Source organism: Falco rusticolus, chromosome 11, assembly GCF_015220075.1.
Source record: "Falco rusticolus isolate bFalRus1 chromosome 11, bFalRus1.pri, whole genome shotgun sequence".
NCBI classification, from domain to species: Eukaryota; Metazoa; Chordata; class Aves; order Falconiformes; family Falconidae; genus Falco; species Falco rusticolus.
Window position 1 is genome coordinate 8,821,938 of NC_051197.1, and position 15,618 is coordinate 8,837,555.

The 15,618-nt window shown below is 41.8% G+C and overlaps 1 protein-coding gene across 5 annotated transcripts in view; it reads left to right on the plus strand.

The window, feature by feature from the left end:
* The window catches only part of LOC119155386 (BEN domain-containing protein 5), a 965,021-nt gene that overhangs the window by 567,659 nt on the left and 381,744 nt on the right, over positions 1-15,618 (plus strand). Inside the window, exon 1 of one of the 5 annotated variants that reach the window (XM_037404024.1) lies at positions 8,108-11,596. The exons of the other annotated variants lie outside the window; for them this stretch is intronic. Coding sequence (XP_037259921.1) covers positions 11,380-11,596 — 217 coding nt within the window. The 5' untranslated portion in view covers positions 8,108-11,379. Of the gene's footprint in view, positions 1-8,107; positions 11,597-15,618 lie in introns of those variants that run through there. 5 annotated transcript variants of the gene reach the window in all.

The following is a 15,618-nucleotide window of genomic DNA, read 5'->3' on the forward strand; positions in this document are numbered from 1 at the left end:
CTCCATTACCCTCCCAGAGTCACAGTTTCAGGAATCTTATCATGGCAAGATCCCAGGACAAAACACTTGAGATACAAAGGCAGAGCCTCAGCAATAAAATCAGAAAACGTTCAGGCCTAACCACCTCTACAGAACATCGCTTTGAAACTGCTCTTCATATGCAGGGGTTGTGAACTCATCAGAAGACTTTTTACTCTCTCGTCAATATTTTCAAGCTATTTTCCATTTTTATAGGAGATTCAACATACAAAGGGTTTTCTGAGAAACGGTCGTGAAGATAGGAAACTTGTTTTTTTTTTTATTTCAGGTTCAGATCCTTGAATCTTTTTATCGTGATTTTACATGGTCAGCTACAAAAAAAAAAAAAAAAGAAAGAAAAAAAAGGTTTTGAGGGTGACTATAAGGGGAGGGCTGTGAGAGAAAGCAATGGAAAGGTAGATTATTTCTTGTTTCATAAGCTGAAGTATTTTTCCTCTTCTCTCTTCTGCTTCACAACAACTATAATAGGATTTTTTTCAGCCTTTTTTCTTGGACTTTCTTACTTCTTAGCAGTAGATGTTTAATTTTAAAAAGTGAAAGACAAAAGCAGGGATAGATGGGAATGAGTATCAAAGAAGTATAACACTTGACGGACACTTGAAGCTCAAGGGAAAGGGAGTACCAGAATGACTCAAGCTATGTCAACTGAAATGAAACAGTGCTGTTCATTTTCTTTTAAAGTGTATTTTGAAGTAAAAAATCTTTAAACAAATATTTGTAGATAAAATTCCATGTAACTGCTTTTTCACACAAAATTTTCACAAATCGTTGATTTGGTACATAACTGTACAGTTTGACCAGCTGATCCGGAAAAAATTAGTCTTATCTCTTTGTCCAAATTAATCAATGACACTGAAATCATACAGATGTTCAACATGCAAAATATTACAGAGAGAAAAAAAATACTTTTTTCTGCTTATTTTTTGCTTTAAATATTTTCATGCCAAATGGTAGACTTTCAGAACACTGTGACAGAGCTGTTACTTGTGAACAACAATTTCAATGTTTTGGGTTGAGTTTTAGCTTAATGTATGAATCCCACGTTCTTGCTGTCACGAAATCTCCATTTTACCACTTTTGCAATATTGCTGGCATATGTCTCCAGCTGTCTGTTGCTGACATAGAATTGCTTGTGATTATCTGATGCTGAGCTGTTCTGCTCTGTTTTTGTGTTTTTAATCTCTCCAACAATACCTGAACATGCTGTGCAGATCATGATTATTGGGGCAGAATACAGTCGTCTTTGAAATTTACTGCCCCACACAGAAAATTGGAAATCCTTATGATCTTTATATCTGGGTTGAATATGAACTAGATTTCTTTCTAATTTTGTAATCTAACATTGCAGACTGTTGACTTATTGACTACAACATTAGCATTTTCCAGATTGGCAGACAAATTGCTTTGTAGGAGTGTCTATGTGTATTTATACATCATCCAAAGGTTAAACCACAGAATATATTTTAATTGCCTAGAGATAACTTGGTAAATTATATCACTAATACCAAAACTTCTAAACCTAAGAGATAAAAATTAGGTACTGAAACCCACATTACTTGCCAAGTAAATAAACCACTTAGCAATACGGATTACTGACAGCCTTCTACTGATGTTCATCAAATAGCATCCCAAAGACATGGCTGTCATTTCAAAGGAATTTTTAAGACAGAGGCAATTCTTTTTTTCTTAGCCTTCCTAAGCATGGAGTTTATATTGATCTTGCTATTTCAGCAAGGACCACACTTATGTAAAACCCAAGACATAAAACAAAGTTAGGCATTCATATGTAAACAATCTTTTTTTCACTTCCTATTGTCTTAGAAACTGAAGATGTAAAAAACAAACCCCTGAACAAGTTAAAACATGTAATGTGCTGTAAGAGCAGCAAGTATGCTCACTGAGAGTGTTCTGTCAGAGGAAATATAACCTTGGAGCTATTTGAGGCATCTAAGAGTGAGTCTAATCGTTACTTACATTTCTTACTTCCCACTTCAGCAATACTTGTCTCTCTACAATACAGACCCCTAAATAAATTACTGAGGAATAACAAGTATCCCACAAACCAGCTGATTTACAGTAACCACCCATGTTTGTGCTCTTATAATTGGTAAACATGGGTTAATTCAAAGTAGTTTGCTTTCAGTGAAAGACATATGTTACCCTGCAGTAGCCTGGTCACCTCATGTGCTTCTGCCTTTACAAGTGATCCGTGAGAAGTCAACTCAAGTATAATACATTGAGCCTGAGATGGGGGGACACATGCATTCCTTTCCTGGGCATTTTGAGTCGGGGAAATGATGTGTCTAGATGAAGAAAAGGATCTTTACAACGGGAGATGCAGAGAGGGTGTCTGAACCCTTTCAGTCAGACGGAGAACCAAAGGCAGGCATCTCGCTTGCCAGAAAAAGGCCCCAGAGAGGCGTTTATCAATTAAAGGTGGGAAACTTCACTGTGGTGTCCTTCTGGTCTTGCTGGTTGATTTTTAAAGAAATGTCTGTCGGCCTGTGTTTTAAAAGAAGGTTTACATATACCTACCTTCAAATGAGAATTTCAGGCTGTTAAAGTAAGAAGATGGAGGTATCCTCTTTCAATCTTTGCTCCAGAGAAAGATGGGCGTTACAACACTCCTTGTTCCACAGTTTCTGTGGATGGGGTTTTGGCAGCTTCCACACTGAGCCCAGATGGTATTTAAGATCTTGTTCTGAGACATCCCTGGAGGGTAAGCAATAACTCTGTGGGAATTCCTGGGTTATAAAGCTGCATTACAGGTATCTGAGGTCCACCAGAGTCCTTTCTAGGTCCAACACCTCTTTGAGTCCATTTTACAGCATGAGTTGTGAACAAGAATGGTTACTGTCCTTGTTCTTTTTGATTAACAGGGGTTTTTTAAAAAAATACTTTGATGGTCAGGAGTGATTTCAGTGAGTTTTGGAGAAACCATGGAAAATCAAAATATTTGTGCCACATATAGTGTCTAAAATCAGTGAAAAGTCTCTGTGGGCAGTAGCTGATGATTAAGGTACATATAGAAGCCTCAGTATAATGAAATCACTCTCTCCCCTTTTTGTTAAATTATAATTGGTGTCCTTGTTAGTAATCACACAATGGGATTAAAGACTGCCTTACCCTTGGAGACTGACTATGCCTTTCATTGTAGAGATAGTCCCTCCAGGTCAGAGGCAAGGCAGATAATGGTGTCTACTGAACTGTCCTTACTTGTTAAGAAATGAGTCAATTCATCACTTTTCATAGGTGAAAATTTATCTAAACCATTATTAGCTTACTTCCCAACCAGTTAACTATTTAAAGGAGTATCTTGAGCTACAGCGCTGTGCTGCTTCTGTTTTAGCCCTTAAACAAAATTCAGCCTTTCTTTGCTCTCTGTGTTTCTCTCGTGTTTTTGGATAAAAACTGTAGGTATGGTTTATATTTATGTTCATTAAATACTGTGATATATTCTCAGTAGTGCCACCTTTTGCTTGTAATATAATCCCTGTTGTCTTCCCACCTATCTTATCTTTTCTGTTTTATTACCTCTTATATGTACTACTACATAAAAAGGGAGCGAATTTGGAAAATATAGGCCATTCAGAAGAAATTCTGTGTGTATCATATCAGAGAATTTGAAAGATTGTGGAAATATTTACAATTCCCAAAGAGTCAATCTATACACCAAGATTGAATTTAGGGATGGACACAAGCCCTGCTTACTGTAGCTGTTATGGAAAGACTGGTTTTGCAATATTTTCTGTCCTCAGAATAGTAAAACTAGTTGTGATGAATTTAGCAAAGTCTGTACGCTGCAGTGCCCCAGACAGTTTCTTATTTTCATTGACATTATTTTTTTTATCAGTTTGGACTGTACAGTATCTTCAGTTGGGGTATGTTCAAAATATTGGATTGCTGTTTTTTTGCATACAAACCTTATAAAGGAAAAGAAATACCAGACTGTGTGTACAAGCATCAAAATTTGATTATACGCAGGATCTAATCTTAATATTACACCATCCTCACTGAAAAGTGCTGCAAGAATATTCCAATTCATATTCTGAATGGTGTGTTTCTCTGCAGACATTCTGCAGAATTCTTATTCTTACTAGGAGAATATCAGTATACTGAACTGAATAAAAATGTATACATTAAATTGCTTATTCAAATGTCCAGCTTTGATGTTTGTAGAGAATTTAAGCAGGAGGCAATATAACCTGAGCTTTGTTTTATTGATACGAGAGGCTAATGTGAGTTACAAAACAGGAAAGAATGAGAAGTTGTATAATATGCTGGCAATGTGAAAAAAATGCAGATTTCAGTTATTAGCTTTCACAGCTGTATTTGCATAGAAATATACTAACGGCTGGATGACATTTCATGCATGAACTTGATAGAGCATCCTTAAACATATTCGTGTTAGAAGAGCACTTAAAGGGAACCTCGAACTCAAAAATTCCCGTCTTTGTTTAAAAAAACCCAAAACTATAGTTTCCCGAGGGTATTCTAGTACAAGATATTTCTTTATGAAACAAAGCTTTCTTTGTTATGAGGAATACTCTGACAGCCTATAAAGGGACCTCCTTTCTGATCATACTTTAAAAAAGATCCCGATTCCCCTGAATGTTAAATATTATTGCACAACAGATGTTGCTCAGGCTTTTGTGGAAAATACTGGCAAAGCTTGAAGCCCCTCGAGGTTTCAAACACCTCTTGGGTTATCAGTTTCCTATGCCATTTTCTATTTTGAGGGAACACCTTCCTTGTAAGTGGGGCGAAGATGAATGCTGATTTTCTGTGCTGTAAGAGATGAAAGGAGTTACTCTTCCTTAAAGAAATGGAAGAATTCCTGGTGGGGTCTATTGCGGTTATCCCATGGTATGAATTTTTGGGAGTTGGGTGACAGCAACCCCTTCCAGTTAACATTTGGTTGCTGTGTGTTGTTGTTTTTTTAAATTTACCTACCAGCACAGACCAGATGCAACTTCATTTGTAAGTCATAAATGACAAAAGTGTCTGGTTTTAGTAAAAGTGGAGAGGTTCACAGAGTATAGTGGAGGTTTTTATATCTGTGAGCACTTGCACTTTTAATTTCCAGCAGTTTTAGCATTCAGTTTGCCAACTGTGAAGAATTATGTTCTTTTAATTTAAATGTGATTATTAACAAGACACAGCTCAGGAAGGCACTTTTCTGAAATACTCTGAGGATTATTCCTGCTCTGTTATCTCCCACTCACCCTTCACAACAGGATTTTAAGTGCCCACATTAGTTGATGTTCTTCAGAAGAGCTGCTGGTCCATCTCTGATTGTGACTTTCATTAGAAGTAGAAAACTCTACCTTCTAAAGTGGTGAGACGCGAGCACTAATTCCTGGGAATATTTTCTAAAAACTCACTTTATACTGAAATACAGCCAGCCCTGAAGGGCATTAGGAGTATGACAAGAGCATGAATTAAAACGCACTGAGGTGTGAAAACATCTCTTTAAGCAGTTTTGACTCTGCCCTCACACAGTCCTATTCCTGATGATGATGATTGTCAAGAACCTTCCAAAACAGCAAGAACCATCTCTAGAGCATGTCGATTCTCCCGCTAAAATCAGGCTTCTGAAGGAAAGTGGACGTGTGAGCCTGTGGAGGTAGCAATCTGGAAAAAAGTGCAGTCAGTATAGTAGTTGACCTCTTTTTCTTCTGTGCATATCCCATACTACTTGTGTGAACCTCTCATGCAGAATAGGTGTATGCAGAAAAGAGCTGCAGGATTGTTTTTCCTGTCAGTATGAGATATAAATACCAGTTCAAGACAGAACAGTGATGTACAGATGTGAGAATAGAAAACCAAAATATAAATACTATGAAAAAGGGTCATTAATACTGCCTTGCTCAGAAGCTCTGTCTAAAGCATAACATAATCATGGGCATTGTCTAGTAATGATATTTTTACACTGAAGCCCAAAGGTTACGAAAAGACTTCAGTCTTTGCCAAATGAAAGTCACTTTGTCATCTAAGGTACAGAAGGAATCAAATTCTTGCAGTGGTGCAAAATCCATGTATGTACAGCAGCTTTTAGAGTCAAATTAGTAAAATGCCTGTCAAAAGCCAGGGAAAAGTCTGGTTTAAAAAAGGAAAGGGAAAATCTAAAAGAAAGTTTCCTAATAGAGTGGAAAACATATAGGCTGAAGCCATCAGTGGATGGTAGTAGCAATAAAGATTATTTGGGCTGCAACACCAGCATTGTCTTAGAGTAGTTCTTGAAGACCGTGGCAGTGGTACCAGAAGGTCATGTTCTAAAGGTAAAGTCCACGCACAAGTCAGCTCAGAGAAAATGTCTTTCCTACTTTCCTCTCAGTCAAGAAGTTTATAGCATGGAAAACAGCATACTGAGCACAGAAGATGGTATTTAGTAAGATGTTGAATGGTATACAGCAGGGCGGGAGCTGAAAGTCACAATGATTTGAGAGTCATTTGCAGCTCCCAAACAACCCAGCTTCTGGCTCCCGCTGAGCAAAGGACTGGGTGAGAGCAGGGAGAATGACTGCTCGCGCCGAGGCAAGATAGCACCAACTGGCAGCATCTCCTGATTCCTGTTGACTTTCTCTGGGCACGTTTAACCTGTAATTTGGAAAAGGAAAATACAGTCTGGCACACATTCTTGAAGGGTTGCCAGTCCCAGATCTATCCATTGCATAGCCTGCCAGAATGGGAAAGATAAGCATCTTACCGACCAGTATCCACAGCAACAGACACTGGAATTTTATCTTTTCAATACATATAAAAACCCAAAGAAAATAATTACTTTTTCATTTTTCAGCAGTTAATGACTGTCTGGCTTTTTCTTTGGCCCTTGGTTTCTCCAGCCAGCCATTAACACGGAGGAAAGTGCCTTCTCCAGTGGTCACTTTGGCTTAATCATTACCTTTTCATGCTACAGAATATACCAGCTGGGAAATAAGTGTCTCCTATGTGAATGGATCCATAAAGTGTTCCTTAGGTTTCATTTCTTTGAAAGAATATTCTGCTAGGACATGAGAGTTTAATGTAAAAGATGATTGAGTATTATCCTCAGCCCCAAGGAAGGTTAGATCACTCTAAGGAATTGGGATTAAATAGCTTTGCAGTGATGCCCTTCCCCTTCTGAGGATGGTTTAATGCCATAGATTTCAAAAGATTAAATCTTAAGAATGTATCTATGTAATCTAGGTTCCCATACTATTCTCTTGGTATTGGAGTGTTTCAGAAATTATATGTGGACACAAATATTTTCTCATCCATCTTCTAGGATCATACAGGAACCGGACCTCTTTTTTGTTTGTTTGAATTTTATATGTAATCATTATGATGCTGAAAGCAGAATGTGGCAACAGTGTCTTCAGAGTTAAAAAGTATTTAAAAATCCAAAGGGGAACAACCCTCTGGAATGTCTGTTCTGCTCTGTTTAGCTAGCAAATTCCCCCCTTGCAACCACCCTCTCTCTCTCAAAACATCTAGAAGCTGTATATGACTTTGTTCAGAGAAAGATTCATTTATACCTGGATATTACTTTATCTTGCACTTCACCATAAGACAAAAAATGAGATACTATGGAATGGAAGTATCTTCTGACCACCATATTGATCATATTCTTGGTAAAAATTAACCAGATTGTGAGTAGATTGTGTGCCTGTACATACATAAACCTTTGAACAGTCTTCAGTTCTTGTGCATTGTTATTTGAGTTATTCTTTAAGCTTTATGACTTTAAATGACATCGTTAAAATACAGTGTTACCTAAAAAAAAAAAAAGTTAATACAGCTTTTCTTCAGGGTATATTTGAAACAGCTTTAAACCAACTGTGTAATAAATGCACTACTTGGGAGATAAATTCACAAGAAAACAATAGTTTTCTTAGCTGTGTATTGAATGCATAGGGATTCCTAGCACTAGTCCAGTGTACTGTTATTGCTGAGTAGTCAGGTAGTAGTGAAGCACCTCCACTTGAATGGTAAAAGAAAATGGGAATTTCTTCATCAGTAGATTTAAAATTGATATGGTGTGCCTTGAGGATTTGGTATTAAGCATGGAAGTAATGTGACTGACGAGCTTAATTTTAATGTTTTGCTGTGAAAGAGATTTAGCACCTGCGTAACTATTATTGGTACTATTAGCTTTTCATTTTGTATCTTTAAAGTGGAAACAGAGTGCACATCAAAACAGCAGGCATCAGCTTTTGCTTTAATGCTTTTATTTTTACTTTTCAAGAAAAATAACAGCAGCAAAATATAGGTGGTGTTCCAAGAAACAGCCACTCAGGAGTCCCACAAGGGTTGGCTGGGACTGTGCTTTGTGGTTTCCTGACTCTTAGAGTGACACTATTACTTTTTAGGCTGAGGCTTCATTTGTAGTTTGAAAGTATGACAATCTACTTCTCAGCAGGGTTGTGTTGCTTCTAGAAGGCTGGACTTGCTAGAGGGTTTAAATCTGGTGAGGATCCAGTAATTCCCTTAACAATGAGTTTTAAAACCCACACCTTTAAAATAGCTCTACGTCTTTAAACCTCAAGCTAACCTCAGTGTTAAAACAGCTGGCCAACTATTAGTAGAAATGGGAAAGTTCCAAAAGTAAGGAGTGGCAATACTTGTCTTTCATTCTGTGCTTAAATGGATCTTTTTCTCAGTTTCACAGCTAACTGACTTTAAAGCCAGAAATTAACACTATTCCTTGTAAGCAGAAGAGAAATGTATGGGATCATTATTAATTTCTCAGCATTATAATGCCTTCTGGCTCAGCGTGTGTAATAGGGACCAAGTGTAAACACGCATTTATCATCCCAACCCTTAATCTGTTTCCAAAAATGTCCTTCAGTGGAGAGCTGTGAAACAGCCTTTCTGAAGGATTTTAGACATTTTCTTTGCTGCTGATACAAAGATCTTTGCTGTAATTGGACCTTCAAATGTAAAATGTTGCAAATACCATTTTGAGTGTTCCTTTAAAACCAAAATAAACCAAAAAAAAACCCCCAAACCACCAACCCAAACAAACAAAAAAACCCACTACAACCTTGTTTCCTTCACATGAATTCTTTCAGTTTTCTTTCATTGGGATAAATAACTCAGGCCTCCTTGCTACCTGAAGACATCTTTCCTTTTCCGAGTCAACCTAATTTTTGAGTCCTTAGCTTCTCTTAATTTCCTCTGTTATTTTCAGTTTCTCCATTTTCCTGTGTTCCTTTCCCTCGACAGCAGTCTTAGATGTTGCTAATAGAATTCAGCTGCGGAGGAAATACAATCCTGGTAAGTCAGTGTACTGAATCCCTCACTAGCTACTAAACTTGGTGAGACAAAATTGCCCTTCACATAATTTTAAGTGTCCACGGAGTAATTCCAGCTATCAGTCTGTCCTATTGTCTTTCTGCAGCTCCCTCCATTGTAACACAAGGTAGAGGAGACAGGAGCACTACAGCTGTTATTGTTTGATCAGCAACACAATCTTTGCTGGAATTTTATTTCCCTTGCAGCCTAGCTACTAGAATACATTTGTCATCCATACTTTGTAGCAGACTTATATTTGCCTGTAATTACATACCAGCCTGGCAATACTTTATTGTTAACATAAAGTACTGCCATTTAAATTCCCAATCTTAAACTGAAGTATTTGCAAAACTCTGTAATTGCTAAAATAATAAAGCTGCCATTACTGTACAGGAAGTTTACAGCTTGTTACTGAAATACTTACATCAGCTTAACTATACCTGTATGTATTCATGTTTTCATGTGTTGCTTAAGGGACAGACAGACTTCTGCTGGGCATAACTGTAAGTTTCTGATACTTTCGCAGAATGGCTGAGGTTGGAAGGGACCTCAGGAGGTCATCTTGTCTAGCTTCCTGCTTAGGCAGGGCCATTGGGAGCAGGCTGCCCAGGACCATGCCCAGGTAGATGGCTTTTGAGTTATCTCCAAGGATGGAAACTCCACAGGCTCTCAGGGTAACCTATGCCAGTGCTTAGTCAAAACTTTACTTCAGGTTTTCCAGCTTGCGGTCTGTTCCCATGTACGAAGTCTATAAAAGATAACTATGAAAAACAAGTTCAGGGTGGTTAAACTCAATGTAATGGGTACAGACAGTACTGCAAATGCCAGAAAAGAGAATGTATTTTGGCTTCATGTTGTGTTGGCTGTTTGCAAACAGAAAACCAGTGATGCGCCTCTCTTACTCTTTATTGCTCATTCTGTGATTTATTTCTTGCTTTTAAATAATTTTCCACGTATTATTATTATGTTCCTAAGACTGACTGGTTAAGACCAGCATGAGAAGCGTGGGTAAGAGTTTGCTGTGAACCACCAGCAATGTTGCCACATTATTCTTTTTTATCCAGGAAGTTAAAAATGTCCATACCTAGTATGTAAGTCCCACCAAAATATGGGGGATTTGCCACAGTTGCAACCCCTTGTTCTTACACACCTGCACAGAATTTCTCAACAATCTGTGCTGTTCTGGGGGAGGGCGGGAAGCCTACTGTTCCTCCAGGGATCAGCACTGGACACTGCCATTTGGTGCAGGTGGTTCTGCGTCACCCTGAAGACCTCCAGGTAAACCCCAACGCTCAGATTCCGTTGATGGCTGGCAGGTGGCCGTGTGGCCGTGTTGTGCTGTTGGGCCACGAAGGATCTGTTCTGCTCTCCTCACACAGCCACAGCCACTTGGGGGTCCCTTCTCCCTGTGCCTGCCAGCACTGCCCCGGCCTCCACGCAGAGCTCCCTGCACGTCGCCTCCACAGAACCGGGCCAGGGCCTGTTTCTCTGGAGCAGGAATAAGGAGTTTTCAGCTTGGGAAGAGTGCTTCCCGGGGCCTTCCCCGGGGGCGCCGCCCGCAGGGCAGGCGCCTGCGCCAGGGCCCTGCTAGCCCGCCGGTCGGCGAGGCGAGGCCGAGGCCCGGGAGCCGTCCCTCGCCACCCGCCCGACCCCGCAGCCTGCGCGGGGAGGTGCGAGGCCGGGGCGCGGGGGCAGGCCCGGGCCTGCCGGGCAGCCGGCCGAGGCGAACCCGCGCCCCGCGGAAGGGCCGGGACACGCCCGGGCCGCCGGAAGGGGTGTTCCCGCATGGGCCCGGGCGGGTCGAGGCGGGGGAGCCGGGCGGGGGCTGCTCCTCCCGCGGCCCGCCGCCGCCACCCGGCCCCCGGCCCCCGCCCGCCCCTCGCCGCTCGGCAGCCCGACTCGCGGCGCTCCGCGTTGGATTGCTCGTGCCTGCCCGGAGCTGGCGGCCGCCCGGCTGGCGGCGCGGCCAGGCGAGCTCAGCCGAGCGCAGAGGCGGATTTTGAGGAACAATAACAGAGCGGGGAGCGCGGGACCGGCGCGGCCGCCCCGCCCGCCCGCCGCACCATGTACGCCTTTGTGCGGTTCCTGGAGGACAACGTCTGCTACGCGCTGCCCGTCTCCTGCGTGCAGGACTTCAGCCCCACGTCCCAGCTCGACTTCGACAACCAGAAGGTCTACACGGTGTACCGCAACCCCGAGGAGGCGGAGGAGGACGACGAGAGCCCCGGCGAGTGGGGCGACCGCCTGCTGCTCCACAAGGCCCAGATCCTGGCGCTGGCAGGTGAGGCCGGGCCGGGCCGGGCCGCGGGGAAGGGGCGGGGGGCCGGGCCGGGGGAAGCCCCAATTGACGCCCCCACCCCGCTGAGGGGGGGGACTGAGGGGGAGGGGAGGGGGCGGCATCGCGCCGACACATGCTCGGAGCCCGGGCGGCACATGGCGGGCGGGGGCCGCGGTGAGGCGGGAGGACGGAGATCGCGGGGGGATGGGGGTGTGTGCGCCCCCCGCCCCACTGGGGGGCTGGGCGGCCCCGGGCCCGGGCAGGGCTCGCTGGGGGCGGTGTGGGGGGTCCAGCCGCGCCGGCCCGCCCCCGCTCCTGCCTGCCCCCCGGGCGGGGTCGCCCCCCACCCCAGCGCTGTCCCAGGCCCCGGCTGCCCCCGGTGGGGCCGGCCTTACACAGCGGCGGGGGCGAAATCACCAACTTCAAAAGAAAAAAAAAAAAAGTTAAGGTTTCATACACAGAGTATTTATAGCGCATGGAGTCATTTATATACCTTTGCAGGCCGGCAGCATGTTGCCAAATTAGAGAGGTACTGGTTTATATCCACTCTGTTGGTTTAAGTGACTTCACAAATTGGAAGGCAGTACTGGAACCAGACCTTTAGATAGCACGCTTGTTAAGCTTGGTTTTGCTACGTTTGGTTTGTTTCATGTTTAACTTACGAATATCCTTTTAGCTAAGGGGACCAATTAAGGCATATATTAAGAAATAAACTCGTATTTGGGCCGTTTGAATGAGCTCAGCCCTTGTAAGAGAGTGTTTCTGCAATGTGTGTCCCCGACTCACGACGCTTTGGCGGCATGTTTCCTTGCAGCCGCAGCAAGCGTGCTGCCATGGGCACAGTTGACATAGAGGGGGAAGTTTGTTGTTTGCACCAAGTTGCTGGCTGGTGTGGACTGGCCCAGTAGGCTTTTGAAAGATGACGGTGACCATATGAAATGTCAGTCTGGGTGGCAAAGAGGACATGGCATTCTGATCCTGACTTTTCCAGTTGAGGAGAGACCCTGGTTATGTCTGTTTCCCCAAATACGGAGTGGGCTTAAAAATACCCACTGTCCAGTGTTGAGTTCTGAGAAAGCAACTCTGTGTTTTCATCTCTAAACAGTAACTTGGTGTGTCACATGAAACTAGTATTTTTCTTAATTTTATTCTTTAAACCATTTCAGCCTGGTGGTGGTGGTCCCTTTGGTCCCTGACTCACAGTGACTTTTACCATTGTCTTGTTAACAGTAACTGCCACAAAGGGATGCCTGGAAAGAACAAGAAACAGGCAACCATGTTTCCCTGTAAAGCTTTTCCAATTTCTGAATATTTACAACTCCAGGAGTTCAGGAGAGCTAATAAGATAGCCTACCAGAGTGGATTCTCCTGCGAAGTTTTTGTTGTCCTGTGCCAGCCTGTGTTTTGTCTGTCCTTTCTGTAGCAGAGGAGAGTTGGTATACGAAGTATTTCTGAGAAGTTGCGTGATACATCCATGGAAGACAGTGGTGTCAGTGTTCAGGATTTGCTTGGCCTCTTCTCAGAGGCATCCCAAGTAGACTTCACCTTTCTCTTTCTCACTGGGTAACTCCAGCAGCAGTGCCCTCTCTGTTCCTCCTGTTCATCTTGACATAACTAAAGTGTTTCAGACAAATACTTAGTCATAGGCATTTTGCCCACACGTCGAGCCTATCAGGTTGCCTCAGTTTTCCATGAGAAAGCACACCTACCTTGTCAATTCCCTTGTGTCAGGCAGCATCTGTACATACGTAAGAGAAGTGCTCTTCTGTACAGTTTCCCTTTGTTTCATCTCTTGAACCAGAAGAAACTAGTATATGCTGTTTCCTCCAGAGAACAAGAGTTGTTACCTGTATTAGTGATTTGCACTAATTGCTCCCCAGAGATTTTAATTTCTACAGGAAATTCTCCTGCTGAGCCAGGAACTCAAAGAAACGTACAACTATCTTTATTACATCTGTCACATCTCAATATATCCGATTATATCTAATATACATGCTTGGAAAACTTTTCAGCTGAACACCAAAGATTTCTTACTTCTGTGCTTCTTTCCACCCTGCACCGTGTAAAAACACCATAACTGCATTAAACATATGTTGTATACAAAGGTTTACTTACTTTCAAAGTTGTCACTTTCTCTGCAGAATTTTAATATTGGTTTTGTTTTTATTATGGTTAAAGACCTTGGGTGGGCAAGTTGATCTTACATGAAGGCATCTTAGCACAATTTTTGGTTTATAGTGACCAGCTCTGTTTTTACAAATTATGACAACTTTTATGGCTAACATCACGAGTCTGATGTTATGCAAAATGCTTCTTTAGTTTAAAAATTTTGGAAGTCTGCAGTAACTTTTCAAATACTAGTATAGAACTTTTCATTCTAAAGGATTCCAGCCTACTTTAGTAGTAAGGTAAATAATGTGTATACAGTTGCTTTTATATGTAAAATATACATAGTTGAGTTTGAATTTTTTGGAAGGAAGCCTTTGCCTGCACGAATCAGTATGTCAGTGACTTCAAGTATTTACAGTTTGGACCAAGGATTCCCCATTAGGAGCAGGCTTCAGGATCAAAGTCATGGTACAGAAATCAAGTTAAACAACAAAAAAGGACAAGGGGGAAAAATGTCACCTATTTTTGAGCCTGCACAGTATTATTTCACAGTTTGAATGACACACGGTTTTCTTACGCTGATTTACAAGGCTTCTCAAGTAAGCAGCGTTGCACCTATTTACATGTATTTTCATGATCAAACACTGTCCATACAGTGGGAGGTAATCATAGTCTGAGAAACAGATCCACTTGGTTTTCCTTTCCAGTCACCCAAAAAAAAAGGAGCAGAGGAAGACCCATATTAGAGTAATAATTTTTTCTTTTGAAAAGCATTTTCCTTTCCTATTGTGTTTTAAGAAATTTAGATGCTTTTCAAACTTTTACCTTTGTAAACTAGTTCATGCAGAGATAAGTACATGTTCATGGCCATAGTTCAAAGTTTTAATGGCACATTGGTTGTGTAAAGAGTTCATGGAACAACTGGCCTCCTTTGAGAAAGTCTAGAAGCAATTACTTGATCCTTTGTGCTGAGGTTGGATGGCTGGAGGAATGTTACTGTTGCTGCAGCGGAGTGGGCACTGATGTAAAGGTGTCACAAATTCTGAAAGAAAAAAACCAAAAAAAAAGGGAAGTGTGGTAGGCATGCTCAAGCCTCAAGCAATTGTGATAGACTTGGTATGTTGAGAAGATAAATACCGTCTTCTTTTGAACACTGCAGTAAGAAGTACTATGTAGTAGTGTTACAGCAGGCTGTGTGCATATGGTTGGGAACTGCTGATAGCGGTGGTATGTATTGGTCTGGGAACCTTTGACTTTTTGAAGTTCTTCAAAGACTACTGCTCAAACCAGAAAGGTTAACCCCTAAGACAGTTCTAGACCTTTGAGCCATAGAAGGCATGTTAAAATGAACGTTTTGTGCCTTAACAAGTTCAACATTTGTTTAACAGGTAACTGATGTTATGTAGTAATAAAGGAATAATTGTATTTACCTCTTGAAAGGATAATATAGCTCAGCAGACTAGAGTTTCACTATACAGCTGTTTTTTGAGGTGGCATGGTAACTGGTCTGTCTTGTTGAGAATACAAAAATAGTAGAGAGCTTTTCAGGAAGAGTTTGAGTCTGTCTTTCTGATCATCCACACCCTTCCTTTTCTCTTCTTTTCTGTCCTCTCTTCAAAATGCTGAAAAGTTGTTTTTCTGGTCCCTCTTCTTGAAACATGTGTGCCACTTGCAACTTTTTCACACTTGTCCCGTGTAGACACTAGCAGAATTTTGCCTATAATCAAATGTACCATATAGTAGCTAGCATGATCCTTAGACAACCCTGTTGGAGCCTTTTCTTGCTTGCAAAGTGGTATTAAAGAGTATTAGGTGGAATGAACTGAAGCTCAGGTTTAAAGTTCACTACTGCAGGCTACATTTGCTAGCAAGTTAATAGTGACTATCTTCTAATTGGAAGCATTCTTTCTTGGCTA